The 21,577-nt window shown below is 27.3% G+C and overlaps 1 protein-coding gene across 3 annotated transcripts; it reads left to right on the top strand.

The window, feature by feature from the left end:
• The first annotated feature begins 49 nt into the window (after positions 1–49).
• LOC107437776 (RAS oncogene family member Rab40) lies at positions 50–21,038 on the top strand. 3 transcript variants are annotated; one of them, XM_043048927.2, is made up of 7 exons: positions 50–251; positions 6,485–6,726; positions 7,451–7,511; positions 9,950–10,010; positions 10,334–10,411; positions 12,991–13,213; positions 20,439–21,038. In XM_043048927.2, exons 2-7 carry the CDS (start codon positions 6,570–6,572, stop codon positions 20,678–20,680), a joined length of 822 nt encoding a protein of 273 aa, XP_042904861.1. In that variant the 5' UTR covers positions 50–251; positions 6,485–6,569; the 3' UTR covers positions 20,681–21,038. The 3 variants fall into 3 exon arrangements, with proteins under 3 accessions (XP_042904861.1, XP_042904863.1, XP_042904859.1); XM_043048929.2 differs by lacking the exon at positions 12,991–13,213 and adding an exon at positions 14,274–14,496 and having other exon boundaries at positions 50–393; XM_043048925.2 differs by lacking the exon at positions 12,991–13,213 and adding an exon at positions 14,274–14,496 and having other exon boundaries at positions 51–251.
• The last annotated feature ends 539 nt before the right edge of the window (positions 21,039–21,577 follow it).

Below are 21,577 nucleotides of genomic sequence, written 5' to 3'. Positions count from 1 at the left end.
CAAGAACTAAGATTGTAACTGTCATCTTTCATATTTGTTGTAAAGAATGGCAACAAGTTATTAAAATCAACAAAATAAGGGCAATTGTAATGGTTGTCATGAATGCGTGTAGAAAAATAATATTGAATTAAATGAAGTTTATGCAAGTTCTTCAATAATTATTGTGCATTGATTAACTTTGATGATTTATCTCACAGTTTTGCAAAAGCTTTTCTTAAACTTCTCTATAACTGTATAAACAAATAAAATAGGTAGGCTTAAACTGAAATAGAATTGTTTTTCAACTGCTCTACATTCGAAATAAATTATTTAGTACTTTTCTTAAAACTTTAGTGAACTTTAATTGTATTAATACCTTGTAACTTTCTATCTTTCAGATCATTATTATTTCATGTAATTTTTTTAATTTATTTTTCTGCTGATTCATAAATTGTTATTTTCACTAATTATAGAACCAACAATTATCACCTTTTCTTTTGAACATAATTAGTTCTCATTTCACAAAATATGCATGCATTAGGATAGGCTGAAAATTTTATATCATTCTTGCTTTTAGATTCTTATTACGTAGTAGCATGAAATAGTGAGTTTTTTAATTTCAGTAATTCCCCAATAAAGTATTTTACTGCATATTTTGCAGTAAAATGCTGCAAAATATGCAGTTAATGCAGAAAGGGTGTAAAGTATGAAAATTATTGCATTTCTGAATATAGAAAATTATTACTTTTACATGTATAATTTAAATTAGTTAATTTATGGCACTATTTAGTAGCTTTTTATTTTTAATCGGTTTAACATTCTGTTCTCAATCTATTTTGATTTTGTTGAAAACTGCTTATTGGTCAAAACTTCAAAGCAATAGATAAAGGTCTTTATTTTAGTCTTATAAAGATTATAAGCAATTAAATGCGATTTAATTATGTCTGTAATTAGCTAAAGAGAACTGTAAAATTCGAAACTTTTTGACATAGATTCAAATTTTTAAGAAAATTATCTTTTTAAGGATCCTAGATAGGGTAGCTAAAAATACAATATTATAAAAATGCCCGGGAATCTCTTTTCCTGTCTTTTAGGTAGACAACCATCAAAGCATCCTTATTAGTTAGAAAATACAAAATAGATGATAATCATTGTCATTTTCAACCAGCAGCAAATAAATCTGCATGGTTACGTTATTTTCACAGCTTTTGTTACAAAGCAGGGTGGGCAAGGTTAGGACAGAATGGATTACTCCATGGTTTAAACCGTCCTGTCCAAAACCCTTATACTCAAATTATGTCACAATTTTTTCTGAACAATATTCAAAAGGTAAAATAAACATAGAACTAATAACATATTGATAATTGAATCTACTAGAGAGTATTTGTTTTTAAAAGTATAATGTTTTATTAATGTTGTTAGACTCTTCAATTTAAACATTAAACAAAGGAAGGTTCATCAATAATCCAGTTCAATTGGTCCTCTCATTCATTAGTACAGTAATACATAACTGAAGTTTAACCTTGCCATACTGGTTAAGCTATTAGGGACTAAATACTTGATTAGTTATAAACAGGTTAATTTATCTATAGTACTATTCAAGAATACTTTTATTTCATTCATGTTCAATTCTTTCAGCATAGTGGTGATACATCACCAGTGTCAGTAACTGAAACTCCCCGTGGCAGAAACACAGCGACATTGTCGCAGAAAGCGACTGAGTTCTTGCAGAAAGATTATTTTTATTTGGGAAATAAAAATTTTTGGTTTGCCACAAACAAAAGTTCTCAAAAAAGATTCTGCAGAAACAGAAGCTGTTTTACCAAAAAATAAAAAAAACATTTTCTTCAGAAACAAAAAATTTCTGCAGAAGTAATAATGGTTCTGCAAAAAAATTTTCTTACAGAATTGTTTTAAATATTTTTTTTTCTAGCGTACCGCGGAAGGAGAAAGCGCTCGTAATTCTCCGTTTATCTCCAACACAAACTGTTACTGGATAAAAAGGGGAGAATTTTTTTCCCCTTTATTGAGCTATTTTTGGAAATTTGCCAACTTCGGTCTCTATCGCTGACGCAGTAATTTGCTTTGTGTTTTCTTATAAGAACAGATACTTTATATTTTTTGCACTTATGTGGAAAATTTCATGCGTAAAAAGATTCTTTTTTTTAAAAAAAATCATGTCTAGCGAAAAAGGTTATCTAATGCAATTGTGAAGCTACAATAATTAAAACAAATTTGAAAACTGATTTTTCAAGGCGGCATTCCGAAGAAGAAATAAGATGTAAGTTGACAACATCTAGCGATGTCAGAGATTTTTTCTAGAAAGCGACAGGAAAAGAAGCTTCCCACGCTACTAATATTGAAAAAAAAAAACGTTCTAGATTCGAATCAAATATTCTTACTAGTAGCGATATCGATAGTAAGGATTAGCATTAGTAGTATCGATACGATTAGTATCGATAGTAAGGAGACAGCATTTCCAACAAATCAAGAAATTTTAGAAGCAGTAAAAAATAACTATATATATTTTTAAAGATAAAATGCCTATATCCTTTGAATTAAGTCGTCGGTAAAAAAGAAAAGAAAAAAATCGCAATCTAACGATAAATGAAATAAAGCCTGAAAGATATCTCACTATCTACGATTTTTTGGCATTCGAATGAAAAGCAGATTGGTGGAAAATATTTACTGGTGAAACACTTTCAAACAGGTTTCCATACGCATGCGAAAAAAATCGCATCCAATGAGTATGGCTCTAATACCGATGTTTCAGTACTGATAAAGACTATTTCGTTTAGAGATGTTGAATAGACTTGAGCAAATTGAGTCGGAAACCGCTTCTGCATACTTCATGTGGAATCAATGCTGTATATTTACACAATACAGTGCGAAATCACAAGCGCTGTGTATTTTTTTCGTTCTGAACTTAATCTGATCACGAAAAAAAGTTTTATTTACCTCCTTTTTAAAAAAAAAATCTTTCAGTAAGTCAATACAATATTAATCGAATCTAATTAATCTATAATTACTTAGAAAAGATTAATTAGATGTAGAAAAAATTGAAACAAATATCGCTTTAATTTTTTTGCTTTTAGAATTCGGTTATAGTCAATTCTATTTTATTATTTTGATTACTCAACTTCAATATTAGTTTTTTCACCTGATTTGTTTCTGTACCTGATATAACTACTATAATGAAACATTAAACCATACTGTTATAAACTGCTTTAATAACTTAATTTTGATACTGTTTTAAACTGATACTTCAAATCCAGTTGTCTTGTTTTATAAATTTAATCTTTTTGTCCATTCTTAGCTATTTCTATAAATTCTGTCTTATTACCGGTTCTGGCTAATCTTTATTTATGCTCTAGTAAGCATTTTTGTCTGCAGATCTATACATTTATAACTTTTTGTTATTATCGAAGATTATGCAAATTTATACTTAAACATTTAAAACTTATTAAGAAATGTAAACTTATATTATGAAATTAAGAAAAAAAAATCTACGCAGTTTTATTCTATGCCTGTAGACTTATTTTATAAACACGAATTTCATCTATTGTTATAAATTCATTACACATACATTTATAACGATAAAAATATCTTGCAGAAAGATATTGGTTCTAGTTAGGTTTGTCGCAGAAAGTCAGAAAAAATTCTGCCACAGGGCTGAAACTGAAGTTATGCCCTTCGAAACTGTTAATATGTTTTTCAGTTATTTTGTATTTCCAATTTAAACTAATATATTTATATTTAAAAAAAAAATTTTTTTTTAATAGATGTCTTTTATATCATCTTGTGATGCAGAAATCGTAACTTTTTTTAAAACAAATATTGTGAAAAATGAATGGTTAATTTTTANCATTCATGTTCAATTCTTTCAGCATAGTGGTGATACATCACCAGTGTCAGTAACTGAAACTGAAGTTATGCCCTTCGAAACTGTTAATATGTTTTTCAGTTATTTTGTATTTCCAATTTAAACTAATATATTTATATTTAAAAAAAATAATTTTTTTTAATAAATGTCTTTTTTATCATCTTGTGATGCAGAAATCGTAACTTTTTTAAAACAAATATTGTGAAAAATGAAAGGTTAATTTTTAAACAAATTTAGTATTATTTTTTTTAATTATTTTTATTTTTTAATATTGTATTATTTATTCTTATGCTAAAACATTATTTATCAGTATTAAAAGCATATTTGTATTTAAAGGACTAGGTATTCAATTTTGTTGTTCAATGAATTGTGGAGCTTCAAAAACTAAAAACCTATTCCTATTATATTATTTTCCTTTAATAAGTTAAAGTAAATTGTGTAAAATATATCAAATATTTATTGATGTATGTAATTATTATGTGTACAATGGTTACACCTATAGAATTTTTACCTTTTTTCAAAGTTCAAGGTTTTGGACACTTTAAGACAGTATTAGCCAGTTTAAGACAGTGAAACTCACGTGTCCTGTCCAAAACCAGTTTTGGACGTCCAAAACCAGTTTAGGACTTCCAAAACTCCAACCCTGTTACAGATTACCAAATGTTTTTACAATTTCGATGTTTTAATATCTCATTATAACATATAACTCAAATTCTGAGTCACTCTTTTAAGCTAGTAGTCATTTCTCAATTAGTGTTGATATCACAATGCATTCGCATAGTTTTCACAACAATTTTTGGGGTAGTTATTAAAATGGATTTTTACTTGTTTTTTTTTATCTCAATGTTTAAATACGATATTATTACACATTTCTCACTCAATTTTTGACAATTCACCTACAATAACACATGGATTTATAATTTTTATCTGTTATTCCAGCAGAGTTTCATAGTTTTTTAATGCTACCTTATCATGCACAGGAAATTTTGAATGGCACATTTGTAAAATTACTTTTTTATGCACTCAATTTGTAAGAATTAACAGGGCTTTGTCGATCAAATTTTAGGTGTTTGGGGTTTCCATATAGCTTTCAGAATTTAAAATTTATTTTTAATGTGTATTACGATACGCTAAATTCCAAATCTCGCTTTTGAATAATCACGTAATGATCCGCTTTAGTCGTGACAATTTCATCTCAATTCCGCAATTTCTCCGAAATTTTGCGCACTTTGAAATTGAGTGTGTGATTCTTAGCTGTAGTTATCTTTTTATGCAAGACGTGAGAAAAAAATATGGGATTTTTTTCGTGCTGGTTATGAAATGTCAGATTTAATTTCTGGTGTAGACAATTTTTTTTAGATTATAGTGGAAATCTGATTAAAACCGAACAAAAAAAAATTCTGGTAAAAATTATTAAAAAGCAAAAAAGTGGAGGATTCTCATCTACCCCTGTATTCATTTCTTAACAACTCGCAAATGTAGAGGGGGGAAAAAATTTTTTGAAAAGTAAAGAGTTTGATTGTTAAAAAGTGTCCTGAAAAGAGGCCCATCCGGTGAAAGGACGTCTGTATATAGGACTTTGTACTGTAGTTGCTTACCTTATGAGTTATTTGCGGAATTTTTTTTTACAGCTTATGGAAAATATAGCCAATTGTACGATAAAGCAGATGACAGTTAGTTCATTCTGTTGGAATGGTATAAAAATCAGGGTGTAATGGTGCATGTGATTTTTCCGCTAATTAGTAGAATTTCACAAATCTAGAGAAAATAAACTTAATCAAATTTTCTTAGAATGCACTAATCTAAAATATAACTTTCGTTAAATAAAATATTACTTTTTTTCTTATTTACCAACAACTAAATAAAATAATTATTTTTAAATAATATTACAACATAGAAATTTCAAAACCTGCCTCTTAGGATCACTTTTCGGTAAGCTGAAATATATTGTACATCCGTATGAGGTAGATCAGTTAATGCTGCCTTCTTTTTTAGGGTTTTTATTTATGCTGATGTTCATAACATGTGAAATTTGTATGGCACATTTATGGAAATTCTGATATGTTCCACTTCTATACGATGTTAATATAATTCAGAGATTTTTAATCACACATTTGAGTGTGCTATTATAAGTGATTATTCAATAAATTTTTCGTCTGATGCTAATGATTTTAGGTTACCAATATTATTTATTATAATATGTGAATATCAATTCGTTGTAAATATACTTAGTTTTATCGGTGATTTTTTTTCGTGGTAGTCATTACTGCAAGTTTCAGAATTTCTGAAAAATGGTAAAAGCAAAAAGTGTAGAACTGTGTATTTTTTTTATTTTTTATAAATGCCTAGATATTGCCCACAATACTAGAATATATGTTATTATGGATGTTTGATAGCAAAAAAATATTCATTCTAATATTTAATTTTAGAATTGTTACTTTTTGTGTATAAAAATGATAGTCTCTTATTTATCTTCTGCGTACAGAAAAAGTATTTAAAAAAATTACTTATTGAGAAAAGATTTTTTTTTTTTTTTTAATGTAAAAACAGATGAACTATGAAGTTTCTACAAAATTTTATAAAATTTTTTCTTCCAGAAATCACATATGTTTTATTTTGTAGGACACTTTAGCTGACCATAAGATGTGGCTTCAATCATTCACCAGCCACAAAACCTGAGAAACTTTTATCAAGAATTACAGCACTCATGAGCAGAACAACTGTATCTGTTTCTCGACATAATCCGAAGTCCTACGATTATTTGTTGAAGTTTTTACTAGTAGGAGACAGTGATGTTGGTAAACAAGAGATTCTTAGTGGCCTTGAAGATGGCTCCCAGGAATCACCATTTTGTGGCTCCTCAGGTTAGATAACAAATTGTTAATATTTTTTTCCCTTCATATTAAATTTTAAATTAATTGTTAATAAATAAACTTAAATCAAAAAATATTCAAAATATGTATACATATTCTTAGGTTACAAGTCACTTTTAAACACATTTTTTAAATGAAAGTATTTTTTTCTCATTTTATTGATGGCAACCCTTTTGTAAGAAAAATATTTTTGAAGAGTGTAGGTAAAACAAATGCAGAGCCATTCGCCACCTCGCCAAATGCTATAAAATAAAGAAAATTTTAATTTTTCCGCTGGAAAGAAATATATACATTTAACTTGATCCTCAAAATTCCGTCAAAATGAAGTTTTCTAAACAAATCAGTATTTTATATTGGATTACAGTAATTTTTGGTAGATGCGACCCATAACTAATTAGAATTGGGTACAAATAATATAAGCCTGAAGTAAACTTAATTGTATAAAATTTTTAAGATTTGCATTTGACTTAGACTTCTGAAAATCAACCAATACTTTTGATATTGGGCTAATTTATTAGCAAATAACTTGAAATCCTTAGTGTGGACCCTGCAAATGGCGGATATGTATTACATACATATAGTTTTTTTTTAGAGAGTAGCTGATATTGTTTTTGTGAGCATACTTTATAATATATTCACTTATGAGGGAATATTTGTTCAAAGTCTATGTATTAGAATTTAAATTTTCTTTTGAAATTGTTAATTTAATTTTCAGGTGTTGCATATAAAACAACCACAATATTATTAGATGGAAAACGAATTAAACTCCAGCTGTGGTAAGTTATTTTTTCTTTGAGATTTAACAATTTTTATTATTAAAAGAAAGTATGTTTAAATTTGAAAGTATGAATTAAACTCCAGCTGTGGTAAGTTATTTTTTCTTTGAGATTTAACAATTTTTATTATTAAAAGAAAGTATGTTCAAATTTTTCCCTATGAAAGTTGAACTACTGTGTATCTGCATTTTACTATACTTAAGTATTTTCTTAGTCTTTTAAAATGTGTATTTCTGTAGTTTATTTTATACAATGTGATTATAAGAAAAAATTCTCACTATCTTAGTAATTGTCCCAAATTTTTCATAACTGCATATACTTTTTCTCATCTAAAAATTAAATATGATATTCCACATCTAACTGCCCTCTGTGCTATCCTCTTACCTTTATAAAACAGAACTTTTGATTTAGAGAGAAAATCAGTAAAGACTGATTGACCCTAGTTCTTGTATTCATATTTCTTGGTGTTTTTTGTAGTTATGTGATTTGTGTTTGTTGTATGTAAGTATTTAATTAATGTACATCTGTGATATTTAATGTTTGATCTGTTCTATGCTCCTCACCATCTGCAGCTTGCAAAAAGTCATTGTTTGTTAGCGTAGTTATATTGAAAGTTTGTGAAACATAGAAATGTTTTCTTTACTATTTTTGAATTTTCTGTATACTACTCTTTTTCTATGCTAAAAATAGTATTTTGATTCTATTTTTAAGTTTTTTGCTGTAAAAATTATTATTTTACACGAAAAAGAAACTAAATAAATTAGTTATTAAAATAAATCTGAGCTGTTCTTGGTTACTTTAGTCTTGAAAAAACATTTAATATGAGAAGTAAGCATAATTTTAATTTAAAAAGTTTTTCCAAAACAAACCTTTATTCAAAGCAAGCCCTTTTTTTAAAAAAAAATTATTATTACTATTAATTCTGATATTGAAGTTGTGTGTGTTATTATTTATTTGTAAATTTCTTTTACAGGGAATCTTCAGGCCAGGGAAGGTTTTCTACTATTATCCGATCTTATTCTAGAGGAGCACAGGTAATTTTCTCCACATTATGTTTATTTTTAAAGGTAAAATAAAATTTATTTATTGAAATAGAAATCTCTCCTTACCTCACATTTTTTAATGTATGACTATTTATAGCCTTTGTGTATCAAAATTTGTATTTATTAATGATTATTACATATTAATTAATGAATTTTGTCTAGCATTCATTTTGCACATTAAAATTTTGATCAAATCTGTAATCAATGTTGAAAATTTCTTAATAAATAAATTAAAAATAAAGAGTATGGATTAGGAGATGGTCTTATTTTCCTGGTTAAAGTAATGTTATGAGTAAATGTTTGCTTTGTTTTTAGGGGATTATACTTGTGTATGATATTACAAATAAGTGGTCATTCGATGGCATTGACAGGTGGCTGCAAGAAGTTGAAGAGGTATGTTAATGAATAATATTTTTAGTGCTATTATAATACAGTATATACAGTAAAACATTAATTTTTCTCTTCGAACCATGAATTATTTTACTGTTATGAATCTACAATTATGCATTCTTTACTAGATTTGGGACAAGCTCAGCTAATACCTGAAGTTATCTAACTTGTAGGAAAACATTTTTTTGAATAGGCTCCTGAACTATCTCTAATTCGGCCTTTAACTCATATCTGACAATGGGTCAGTTCCTTGGCACAGAGCTTTTAGATCCTGCTCCAAACTGTTTTGACAGTACTATTCAGAACCCAACAGGAANCAATTGCTGCTTCTAAATTAGAGATGCAACATACAAATATTTGGTATTTAGCCTTTACTGCTGAACGCAGCATATTCATTTCGGACGAATAATGGAAGAAGCGTCTGCTGAAGACAAAACTCAATTTGTTTTCATTCATCTTTCTTGTTTTCCCCCTGGGAAGGGTTTATTGGATTAACAAAATAACAATGGAGAAAAACAAATTTGTGAAGGGTTTGATTAAAGATAAATTATTTTGTAAAAGGTCCATTTTTAAGTTAAAATATTTTGTGAAGGGTCCGTTTTTATGAAAAGATATTTTGTGGAGGAGCTGTTAATGGACCCAAATTTCGTCTAAGCAGACCCCTGGTTTGTTAGTGTAGTTATATTGAAAGTTTGTGAAACATAGAAATGTTTTCTTTACTATTTTTGAATTTTCTGTATACTACTACTTTTCTATGCTAAAAATTGGCATTATTTTTAAGTTTTTTTCTGCAAAAATTATTATTTTAAATGAAAAAGAAACTAAATAAATTTGTTATCTTAGATTCTTTAGTCTTGAAAAAACGTATTTGATATGAGAAGTAAGCATTTTTAATATAAATAGTTTCTCCTAAACAAACCTTTTTTTTTTTTTTAATTATTATTACTATTAATCCTGATATTGAAGTTGTGTGTGCTATTATTTATTTGTGAATTTCTTTTTCAGGGAATCTTCAGGCCAGGGAAGGTTTTCTACTATTATCCGCTCTTATTCTAGAGGAGCACAGGTAATTTTATCCGCATTATGTTTATTTTTAAAAGTAAAATAAAATTTATTTATTCAAATAGAAATCTCTGCGTACCTCACATTTTTTAAAGTATGACTATTAATAACCTTTGTGTATCAAAATTTGTATTTATTGATGATATTACATATTAATTAATGAATTTTGTCTATCATTCATTTTGCACATTAAAATTTTGATCAAATCTGTAATCAATGTTGAAAATTTCTTTATAAATAAATTAAAAATAAAGAGTATGGATTAGGTGGTGGTCTTATTTTCCTGGTTAAAGTAATGTTATGAGTAAATGTTTGCTTTGTTTTTAGGGGATTATACTTGTGTATGATATTACAAATAAGTGGTCATTCGATGGCATTGACAGGTGGCTGCAAGAAGTTGAAGAGGTATGTTAATGAATAATATTTTTAGTGCTATTATAATACAGTATATACAGTAAAACATTAATTTTTCTCTTCGAACCATGAATTATTTTACTGTTATGAATCTACAATTATGCATTCTTTACTAGATTTGGGACAAGCTCAGCTAATACCTGAAGTTATCTAACTTGTAGGAAAACATTTTTTTGAATAGGCTCCTGAACTATCTCTAATTCGGCCTTTAACTCATATCTGACAATGGGTCAGTTCCTTGGCACAGAGCTTTTAGATCCTGCTCCAAACTGTTTTGACAGTACTATTCAGAACCCAACAGGAAAATTTAATTGGCTTTCATCTTAAGAGAAGAATGGAATTCTTCCTTTGTCTTTTTGTTATTTATAAACAAATTTTATGTAGAATTTAAATACTTTCAAAGCAAACTTTTCATTTTAATACAAGATAATTCCCAACACTACAATTTCAGTCACTTTTTCATCAAATTAGGATGATCAATCCACTTTGGTAGGAATGTTCCTTAAGTTTATAAAAATTATAAATTTTATTTTATTATTCTCTAAGGTTTTAACTTTTTATTGTAGTATAATTTTCTGAAAGAATTATTGTTAAATGTCGAATGATGATGTCACAAGAAAATTATAAATTGAAATGATCAGAAATTCAACTGTTAAACGATTAACAACTGTTACCATAAACATTAAACTGTTCAGAAGTTGAAGAAATTTGAAGCGGCTCCAAAAGCTTCGGGCCATCTTTAGTAATAATTGGCAGGCTGTTATGTAATTTGCAAAAATTTGCGGTGAAATTTTAAATGTATAAAAATGAATTCGTTTTTAGTATGAAATGGATGAATTGGGAGAAAAAAACAAGTTGACAAAACTTAGTTTTATGACTTGTAGGGAAGAAAAAAATAAATTCTTCTATTCTACTGCCATCTACCATACTTAAATATTCTAATGTCAATGACAGCAAATTAGTAGTTTGCAAGAAAAAATATCACAATTGTTGGAGACAGAAATTAGAATTTCGATGTAAATAATAGAAAATGTAAAAATTATATTAATTATAAATGTATGTTTTTATAATTTATGTGTTTATATTGTGAGAAGATTCTTAAATTCCTCTCTTTTTTGATGTGTGTTTTTATTTAATATATCTAAATTTTTTATGTTGCAGTTATGCAATGCCTTTCGATTAGCTTTTTGATAAACTTCTTTGTAATTCCCTTTGACATATAATTTGAAACTGGATAACATTGAATCAAGAAAAAAGAATGTTAGACAAGTAGGGTAAAATTCTCAAATGGTAATGAAGAAATAGTTTCGAAAATAGTACAAGAATAATAGTTCTGGCATAAATATTTTCATTAAAATTGATTCAGACCAATTGTAGGATATGAAATAAATGGGGGTTATTGGTTCTCTTTGTGAGTGTTTTCATCAGTACAAATTTATCCTCCCTTTTTTGGCAACTAAAGAAATAGCTTATGTAAATTCTTTTACTGTAAAATAAGATATTTAGTGATTTTATTCATTGCAAGTTACGAATTTTTCCTATTTGCTTATCTAGAACAGCAGTTCAAATTTCTTTTGGGCTATGGAGTCCGACAATAAATAAAGTTCATTAGTAATTGTGGACATATTCTCCAAAAATAAAAATTTGTTTTGAAAATGCTTAATTTGAAGAGTCTAACTCGTTTCATTGTTTTAATATTAGTCAAATAATATCAATAATAATAATCAATATTCATATTGGGTCTTAAAGTTATGTTTAGTTAGACATTTTGATTTTGCAAGTGAAGAACAGCTTCTAGGCTAGTATAAATTTGGTCTTCTCTTAGCCTAAAAGCAGGCAAAATAAACTGAATTACGAATTTCATTAATGTGAATAAAAAAGAACATTGATATTTTTATATTATTGAATTATTTAAGTTGATATAACTTTTTTTTCTTGTTTTTTCTTATGTGTTTTTTTTTTTTTTTTTTTTTTTTTTTTTTTTTTTTTTTAGCGTTTCTTTAGTTATTCAAAAAGAACTTGTATTTAATTATGCAGAAATCTAATTGTTGATTGTTTATAAATGTAATTATATGCATTGAAAGTCATTAATGATTATAAAAAAAGTTAAATCTTGAAACCTATGTTACCCTTCCAAGAAACCCTAAAGGTCCACTGAACATATTTTGAAAACTGATTATCTCGAGTAATTATTGAAGAAGATTCAGGTGAATGTGAAGGACATTGTATTTTAAATTATTAATGTGTATTGTAAATATCTATGCCGGATTTTATTATCTTCCAAAGGACTACATTTTTACGAGCAAAGCTTTTTGAGTAAAAACAAGTTCTACTTGAATTGTGTACAGAAAACTAACTAAATTACCAACTTAAACAGCTTTTTTTGTTTATTACATTTGTAGTATGTAGTCATGAAAGTAGTGATTGCTAATCCTGCTTTATATCCAAATCATTTCATAATGAAAATGGATTTGTTTGATTATCATTACTTTTTTACTACCTTATCAGAAAAATGTGTGTTCTGTCTTTTCATTGAACGTAGTTAATTTTATGAAATCATTTGTTTTTAGCATGCACCTGGTATTCCAAAAATCCTTATTGGAAATCGACTACATTTAGCTTTTAAAAGGCAAGTTTGTGAAGGTACTGCTGAATCATATGCTAGGAAGCATAGTATGGTGTTTTTTGAAGTGAGTCCTTTGTGTAATTACAACATAACAGAATCATTTGTTGAGCTTTCACGCATGGCTCTTCTTAGAAATGGTATGGAAAGACTGTGGCGAAGCAATAGAGGTAATTATTCTTACTTTCCCTTTATTCAGTATTTTCTTTTACAAATAACTTTTATATTTCTGTAATTTTAAATATGCTGATTTAATAAATGCAGGGTTCTTAGTTGTCCNTGTAATTGTTTTGAAAATGCTTCATTTGAAGAGTCTTACTTGTTTCATTGTTTTAATATTAGTCAAATAATAATCAATATTCATATTGGGTCTTAAAGTTATGTTTAGTCAGACATTTTGATTTTGCAAGTCAAGAACAGCTTCTAGGCTAGTATAAATTTGGTCTTTCTCTTAGCCTAAAAGCTGGCAAAATAAACTGAATTAAGAATTTCGTTAATGTGAATAAAAAGGAACATTGATATTTTTATATTATTGAATTAATTAAGTTGATATAACTTTTTTTTCTTACTCGTTTTTCTTTAGCATTTCATATATATATTTATTCAAAAAGAACTTAACTGTTGTATTTAATTATGCAGAAATCTAATTGTTGATTATGTATAAATGTAATTATATGCTTTGAAAATCATTAATGGTTATAAAGAAAACTAAATCTTGAAACCTATGTTACCTTTCCACGAAACCCTAAAGGTCCACAGAACACATTTTGAAAACTGATTATCTAGAGTAAGTATCGAAACAGATTCAAGTGAATTTAAAGAAAGACATGTTGTATTTTAAATTATTAATATATTGTAAATATCTATGTGGGATTTTAAAATCCTCCAAAGGACTACATTTTTGCGAAAAGAAACTTTTTGTCTTTTTGAGTAATAAACAAGTTCTACTTGAACATAAGATAATCATCTTTTAATGATTTGTTTCTTATGAGCCATACTGCCCTCCATTTTTGATCCATTTTTGGGGACTTAAACAGCTTTTTTTGTTTATTACATTTGTAGTATGTAGTCGTGAAAGTAGTGATTGCTAATCCTGCTTTTTATCCAAATCATTTCATAATGAAAATGGATTTGTTTGATTATCATTACTTTTTTACTGCCTTATCAGAAAAATGTGTGTTCTGTCTTTTCATTGAATGTTGTTAATTTTATGAAATCATTTGTTTTTAGCATGCACCTGGTATTCCAAAAATCCTTATTGGAAATCGATTACATTTAGCTTTTAAAAGGCAAGTTTGTGAAGGTACTGCTGAATCATATGCTAGGAAGCATAGTATGGTGTTTTTTGAAGTGAGTCCTTTGTGTAATTACAACATAACAGAATCATTTGTTGAGCTTTCACGCATGGCTCTTCTTAGAAATGGTATGGAGAGACTGTGGCGAAGCAATAGAGGTACTTATTTTTACTTACCCTTTTATTCAGTATTTTTTTTTCTGTAATTTTAAATATGCTGATTTAATAAATGCAGGTTTCTTAGTTGTCCTAATCTTTGCTGTTTTGTCTTGATATTTACTTATTTGTTTGCTTGTTTTGAACATACCGTTTTAACAAGCACGCAAATTTAAAATAATCATTTTGCTTTTTTAAAGATTCCTTTCAGTAGAAGAGAACACTAAGCAATGTCAAAACTAGTATGTTATACTAGTTGAAATCTGAAAAGCGTTTTAAGTGAAAGGAATTAGCATGAAAAACAACTCCTTTTCTTTATCATTCTTTTTTCTTCAGAAGAACAAATTATTGCTGAATCAGTATTGAAAAAAGAATTCATTAAGTAACCCCACCCTTTTAACATAACTGTTTCCTATTTTTGCCATTTTGCACATCTTTTCATCGTATGTCAGTAAATCTAACTATGCACTTATTGAAATCAAAGTATGCCTGATATAAAAGTTAAATAATGTTGTGAGTATCTTTTTGGCTGCTACTAATCTTAAAAATATTGTAAGTTTATTTATTGTATTGTAAATATTTTGTTGGTTATAAAATGACTATAATTTTGTATCTAAAATTATTTGTCAATATTGAAGTTATTTAAGGGGTTCAACTTAGTGTATTGTTTTGGTTTCATTTACAAAAGTTTTCTTACCTTATTGTTATAGATGATTTTATATTTTTTCTAAGAGAAGAGGCTGATACCACTCTTCTAAGATTCAATTCTTTTTTTTTCCCTCTTCGCCTTTATTTTTCATAATTTTTGTTTAAAAAAAATTCCTAGTTTTCACTTTATAAAAAAATATGAAGTACTAATTCTATTTTCAGATTTCAGTCAATCCTTTAAATTTGGAGTTTATTCAATACTTATATCACTTTTTTATTTTATTTAAAAAGTAATAAACCTTAATTCTTAAAATTTCAAACATTCAATGATTCAATTCTTGGGACCCTCCACTAATTACTCATTGTTTACACTTTAAATCTTGTTTCAGCCTTTTGGTTATCTTAGAAAGAAACTCAGCATTTTTGCTCTCAAAATTTTTTTCTTAATATGTTGGATAGCTAATTGAAAGGATGCCAAAATTAAACTTGTTAGCAAATTGAGGAGTAAATTTTTTCTCTTTTCTTCAAATTGCAGTGAAAGCTATATTTTTCATTTCTTATACATTTCATTTATTGCAGAGTCAAAAGTTCTTTTAAATGTCCATTTATTTTAAGTAATAAATTAAATTCTTTGATTTTTTTTTACTACTTTTTAATTTATTTTTTATTAGATATTTCCTGATAATGATGTATTTAAATTTTCTTATCATTTGTTAATTTTTGTATTCACTTACTCTTTAACATGTAGACTATGTATGATACAGTTTTGAAATAATTTATTGTTACATAGAAATAGCTATAATAACTAGTTTTCTTTTAATCTTATTTTGTTCTTTCTTTATATTAAAAAATCTGCTTCCGAAATCAAGAAAATTCAGGTCCCGAGACTACTCACTGTTTGTAATGTTTATTGTAACAATGTTTTATATGTAATATTAGAATATTTTAATGAAATGGCTTTAAAATGAAACTTCCTATACAATGCATCATGTTATATATATTATAAAAATTCAACAAGATTATTAATTCTGAAATATTCTTTAATATATACATATTATGATATGAAACTTAAAACTCATGTTGCATTTTAGGTTTTACGAACTTTCTATCTCCACATGCTTGGGTCATATTTTGGCAAAGTTATTTTAATATCACACTATAAATGAGCATTACCTATAAATTATGATTTTAATATAAACCCTGATAAATAAATGAATTGTGCCTAACTTACAAAAATATAAATATTTATTTCAATCAATCAAATCTAGCTGTTTAATTAATATTTAGTACAATTAAAATAAATTTCCTAATGCGTGTTAATTTTAGTTATAATAATATTAAGGTAGCCGTCTAGGTAAAAAAGGCCAATTTCGATGAAAATTCCGATTGTGAGATTATTTTATTTTAATTTAGAGTGAACTTTTCTGAATCCAGAACAGTTTCACTTTTGTTTCTACGTTGCTTAGATCCGGAGTTATTGTGATTTGAATAAAAGCGGTCGATCATAGTAACATACCGGAAGTGGGATTTAGAAACCGAAACTAACTATTTTTCACGTTCTACGTTGTTTCTTTTAGCTTTTTTTTATAGAAATATTGTCAATTTTCAACTTTTAAATTTGTGCTACTTACACAGCCCCATACATCAGTTTTTTTTATTATATTTCTGCAAAATACATATGGCAATACAGCCTTTAGTTTGTTGTTTGGATTCTTTAGTTTGATGTTGTTTGTTTACTGTCTTCTTTATTCTATTACGCTTTATAACTACTTTTCTTTAGTAAAAATACAATACTTTATTAGTACCTATATTATTTAATCTTTTTTATTTATTAAATATGGGAAAAGCTAGGAATTATTCGGAAAAAAAAACGAAAGTTTCATGGAAATCGTTTCTGTAAAGACGAAGTAAAAACAAACGCGTCAGTTGAAAATTCGGATTTGCTCAATATTTCTACTGCAAGTTCTTCCAAATTGGAAGAAAACATGAAATATTTTGAAGAAAAAAAGTCGAAAAATACATCGCAGTTGACAGGTAATAGAATTTTGGACATCGAGATTTTGATAAATGTGATAACAATGCTTTGTTGCCCTCAGTGTTTCGCTCCNCTTTTTTTTTAATATATTTTTATGTGCCCGTAATTTCTTTTATTGTTGTATAATTTTGGTATGACGTAACTAAAGAGAAATGATTATTTTTAAATAACCTGTCGAACTAAAATGTAAGTTATGTAGCAGTGAAGCAACTCATTTTTAAATTGTAAACTTATTTGAATTATGATTAAGTTCTTTGAATAAAAATATTTAGTCTGGATTAATTATGCTGTTGGATGTGAATCCTTAAAATTTAATTTGCTTTTATCTTCCAGATCACCAAGATTATTATTGCTGTAAATTTAAATGTGCTAATAGTTTTAAATTAACTTAAATTACTTCTACTTGTTATATCTGATAAAATTTGTTAGTTAAAGTTAAATGTTCTCACAACGCAATTATTTTTTTGAAAAACCATTCTTGATTCCTTAAATCTACTTTTTTTTCTCTATTCAAAAATAAGATATAACATAACTGTGTGCGGTTTCTGTGACTTCCATCTGCATGCAATGTAGATGAAGGTTATTTCCATCAAAAAGTCCTCCACAAAGGCAAATTTCTCCCAATACTCCAGGAATTCCCCTGTATTCTGGATTCAAAATTACGAAGAATACGAAGTTGAACATTGGTAGCTATAAACTCAAAATTGCATAAGTTGTTCAAGGATAATTATTAAGTGGAATAGAAAAAATTATAGCATTTTAGGTTTTTGAACTTTCTATCTCCAATACACAGTGCTCATCTCATATTTTGGCAGTTATTAATAAAAGAATTATGGCTATTTTTTTAATTTATGCCCTGATAAATAAAAGAATTATGCCTATTTTACAAAAATATAAATGTTTGTTTCAATCAATTGTTAATTTTTTCAATCAATGAAATCTAACTGTTTAATTGAAATTAATATTTAGTACAATTAAAATAAATTTCCGAATTCATGTCAATTTTAGTTATAATAATCTTAGTTTAATTATGCATGGCAATTAACATTTATAATAGATTATGATTTTCTCCACCAAAATTTTAGATTTTTGATATTAGTTGTCCAAACTTAAAAGTTTTGTTCATAATTACTTCATATTTATTGTAGCTAATAATTATTTTCTAGACCAAAATTTTGGGTTTTTAAGAAAAGTATAATCAATGTCAAATGCATCAGTGAGTTCAGGATATTTATTTTAAAATAAAAAAAATTTAAAGAAACTCTTTTTGAAATTTTTTTTAAATCAACAGCACTGCATAACATAGTATTCCATGCACATATTAGCATAGTTCCTTAGCTTATTGTCCATACTATCCCACTTTAATTATATGTAATGATGGGTATAGTTTAGAATCTATATTAAATTTACTAAATATAGTTTAAAGGGATTTTGTGTAATAAATATGCTGTATGAAAGAATGTTTTAAAATTTGTTGGAATCTAATAAAATAATTTATATCTTTTTTTTTAAATAACTAGGTACAAAGTTAAAAAAAAATAAAAAAATTAATAATTGATTTGCTTCTTTTTTTTTAAAAAAAAATGTATAAATACTTTTTTTCTGTTTAATCATCTTTTTGTTACTGAAGTATATTTCATGGTTTTTAATTCAACTACTGAATTCATCTTTGGTGTAGCCAGTAGTTGAGAACATACTTGACTGTTAGAGTAGACCTATCCTCGTATTTGCAGATTTGGATTATCAAATTATTGAAACCATAATTAAATTCTAATTTTAGTGATACAATTTAAATTGTTAATCCCTTGATTAAAAGTCAGTTTAGTTAACACAAGCTAAGGTAAACCCACATTACCTCTGTCAAGCTAAGGTACTTCTGACCACATTACCTCTGTCATCACAAAACTTTATTGTCCCAACGTCCATAACCCCCTGCTAACACAGCCGACAGTCTTAAAGATATTTTTTTTTAGGGATTAATTGCAAAATGTGCTAATGAATTTTTTTTTGCATTACAAACAGTGTACTCTTCAAGTATACTGGTTGTGCTAACAGCTTGTGGTGGCTTCAGCTTGTGCTAAACATTCCCCACCTTGCCAAATGCTATAAAATCGTAAGTTCGCCGAAACGAATTGTGATTTGTCAAAAAAATTACCAAACAATTTTTCCTACAGGAAAGGAAAATATATTTTTTTATTTTATCTAATCAGAGTAGTTTCCATTAGACATTTTGTTTAACCTATTAGAATTGAGGCTAGATAATGTAAGCAACAAGAGAGATTGTGTCAGCTTGAAAAACATGGCAAAATTCTTTCCTACAATTTGTGTTAATGAAATAGATTAAGCATTTGCAAGATACATATTATCATCCAACTATTTTTGCAAAAAATATGACAAAAACATATTCTTTATTAAAACAGACTTATTGTAAAATTTAAAAACTAATGTGATCTCTAAAATAAGAAATTTTAACTTTGATTTTATCTTTATTGATTAGCACTCTTCAATTATAGATATATTTTAGCCACCTTTACTTGGTTGGCTATGAAAGTGTAAAACCCCGCACTAATTTCTGTAAAAATTAAAAATAAAAAAAACTCTGTGCATAATATAAAGACTAATAAAACAGAATGAAATAATTTAAATAACTTCTATGTAATCCTTTATTTCTAAATTATTTCAATCACGTTAGGACAGGGGAAAAAATTCATAAAGAAATAAGGCTTACAGAATGAAGGGTTTATTTTAAAATGGAATGTATTCATATAAGAGATAGTTGGATAAGACCGCAATCTATTCTTATTTGTTTTCCTGAGAGACAATAAGACAACTATGTTTTTCATCCTCTCTCCCTTTCATTGCTCATAACATATATTCCTCCCCAACTGTAAAATGTCTCTTGATTTGAATTGGCATTTTATAAAATAGTTCAATTAATAGTAAAATTATATTTGGGTTTCTGTAAAAAATGATTGTAAAAATTTTTTAAGATTTGACTTTTAAATTTGGCTAATAATTTGATGTCTTTACCACGGGCCCTGAATACTACCCTACATTTCAAATTTGCAATTCCTGTTTTATTACTTACTGATTACGTATCAAATCTCTATAGCCACTTTACCTAACTTGACACTGTTAGAGTGTCGCTCTCAATTTTGGGACTTATATTACAAATTTCATATAAGTTATCAACTTTATTTTTGCACAATAATATAGTTTTTAATTGTCATTTGATTATATATATATATATATATTTTTTCAGTATTGTCACTTCAAGAACTCTGTTGCCGTGCGATTGTTGCCCGAACAACAGTGTACAGTATTGAGCAGCTTCCTCTTCCGGTCTCCTTGAAGTCCTGTCTCAAATCATATTCAATGACAACTTATAAATCACGTCCTCATCTTCCAAACTCAAGAGACAAGTCTTTGAAGAAAACCAAGCAGTTGCATCACCCTTGTGATTCACTCACGTCCCAGTGTCGAAAGAGCTGCTCTATATCCTAGCCAAGTGTACATTTTCATGTATATAGCCATCTTCTCAACTGCTCATCTTAAAAAAGAAAGAAAATTATCATGTTGCCAATGTTTTTTAATGAGGAAAAAAAACTGTAACAAAGCATATCTCCTTTTTTTTAGAAAAAAAAGAAAAGGAAATTGGATAAAATTGTGATTTGTAATTTAGTGTGTAGGCTCTGCAGGGTTTTTCCCACTTTCCTTCCCCCTGCAGTAGATATTACTTGTTTTGTAAATTAGAGACTAAAATTTCATGCTTCTTAAGTTGTATATTCCTAAATGTTGTGTAATTGTGATGTCGAATTGTATAGTCAGGATATTTTACAATTAAAGTCTAAGAACTTGTTCACTGTTGGTTTCTCATCTCTTCTTTCTAATATAAAGCTACCATATTTAAAGCGTTGTCTTCCATTTATTTTTCCTGGAGGAATTAATAAAAGGATGGTTCCTTTTATTAATGATCATTAAATATACTTATCATTTTTACCACCTACTAAATTCTCCATAATTTTGTATTGGTTCCGTTTTTGTTATTTAATGTATATGTTACCGTTGAAGTATGAAATCTGTTATTTTATAGAATACCTAGTTATTCCATGAAATAACTGATCGTGTCCGTTAAAGTGTAAAACTCTCTTGTATTTTATGGTTTAACTAGTTATTTCATAGAGTAACGATTTGCAGCCCGTTAAAGTGTAAAATAATCTATATGCTACAGCTCAAAATTTAGGTACTGGTCAGGGATTTAAAAAATGTTCGTGTAAAACCCAGTGTGTCAACAAAAAATGTTTTTGTTTTAGAAATAATGTTCTTCGTAATTCCAAGTGTCATTTTAGTAATCCTTGTAGTAACAAATAATTTTATGGTAACTTTCCATAAATACCATTT

This window comes from Parasteatoda tepidariorum, chromosome 3 (assembly GCF_043381705.1).
Source record: "Parasteatoda tepidariorum isolate YZ-2023 chromosome 3, CAS_Ptep_4.0, whole genome shotgun sequence".
NCBI lineage: Eukaryota > Metazoa > Arthropoda > Arachnida > Araneae > Theridiidae > Parasteatoda > Parasteatoda tepidariorum.
Note: the sequence above shows the minus strand (reverse complement) of the source record. Positions and strands in the feature narration are given on the sequence as shown.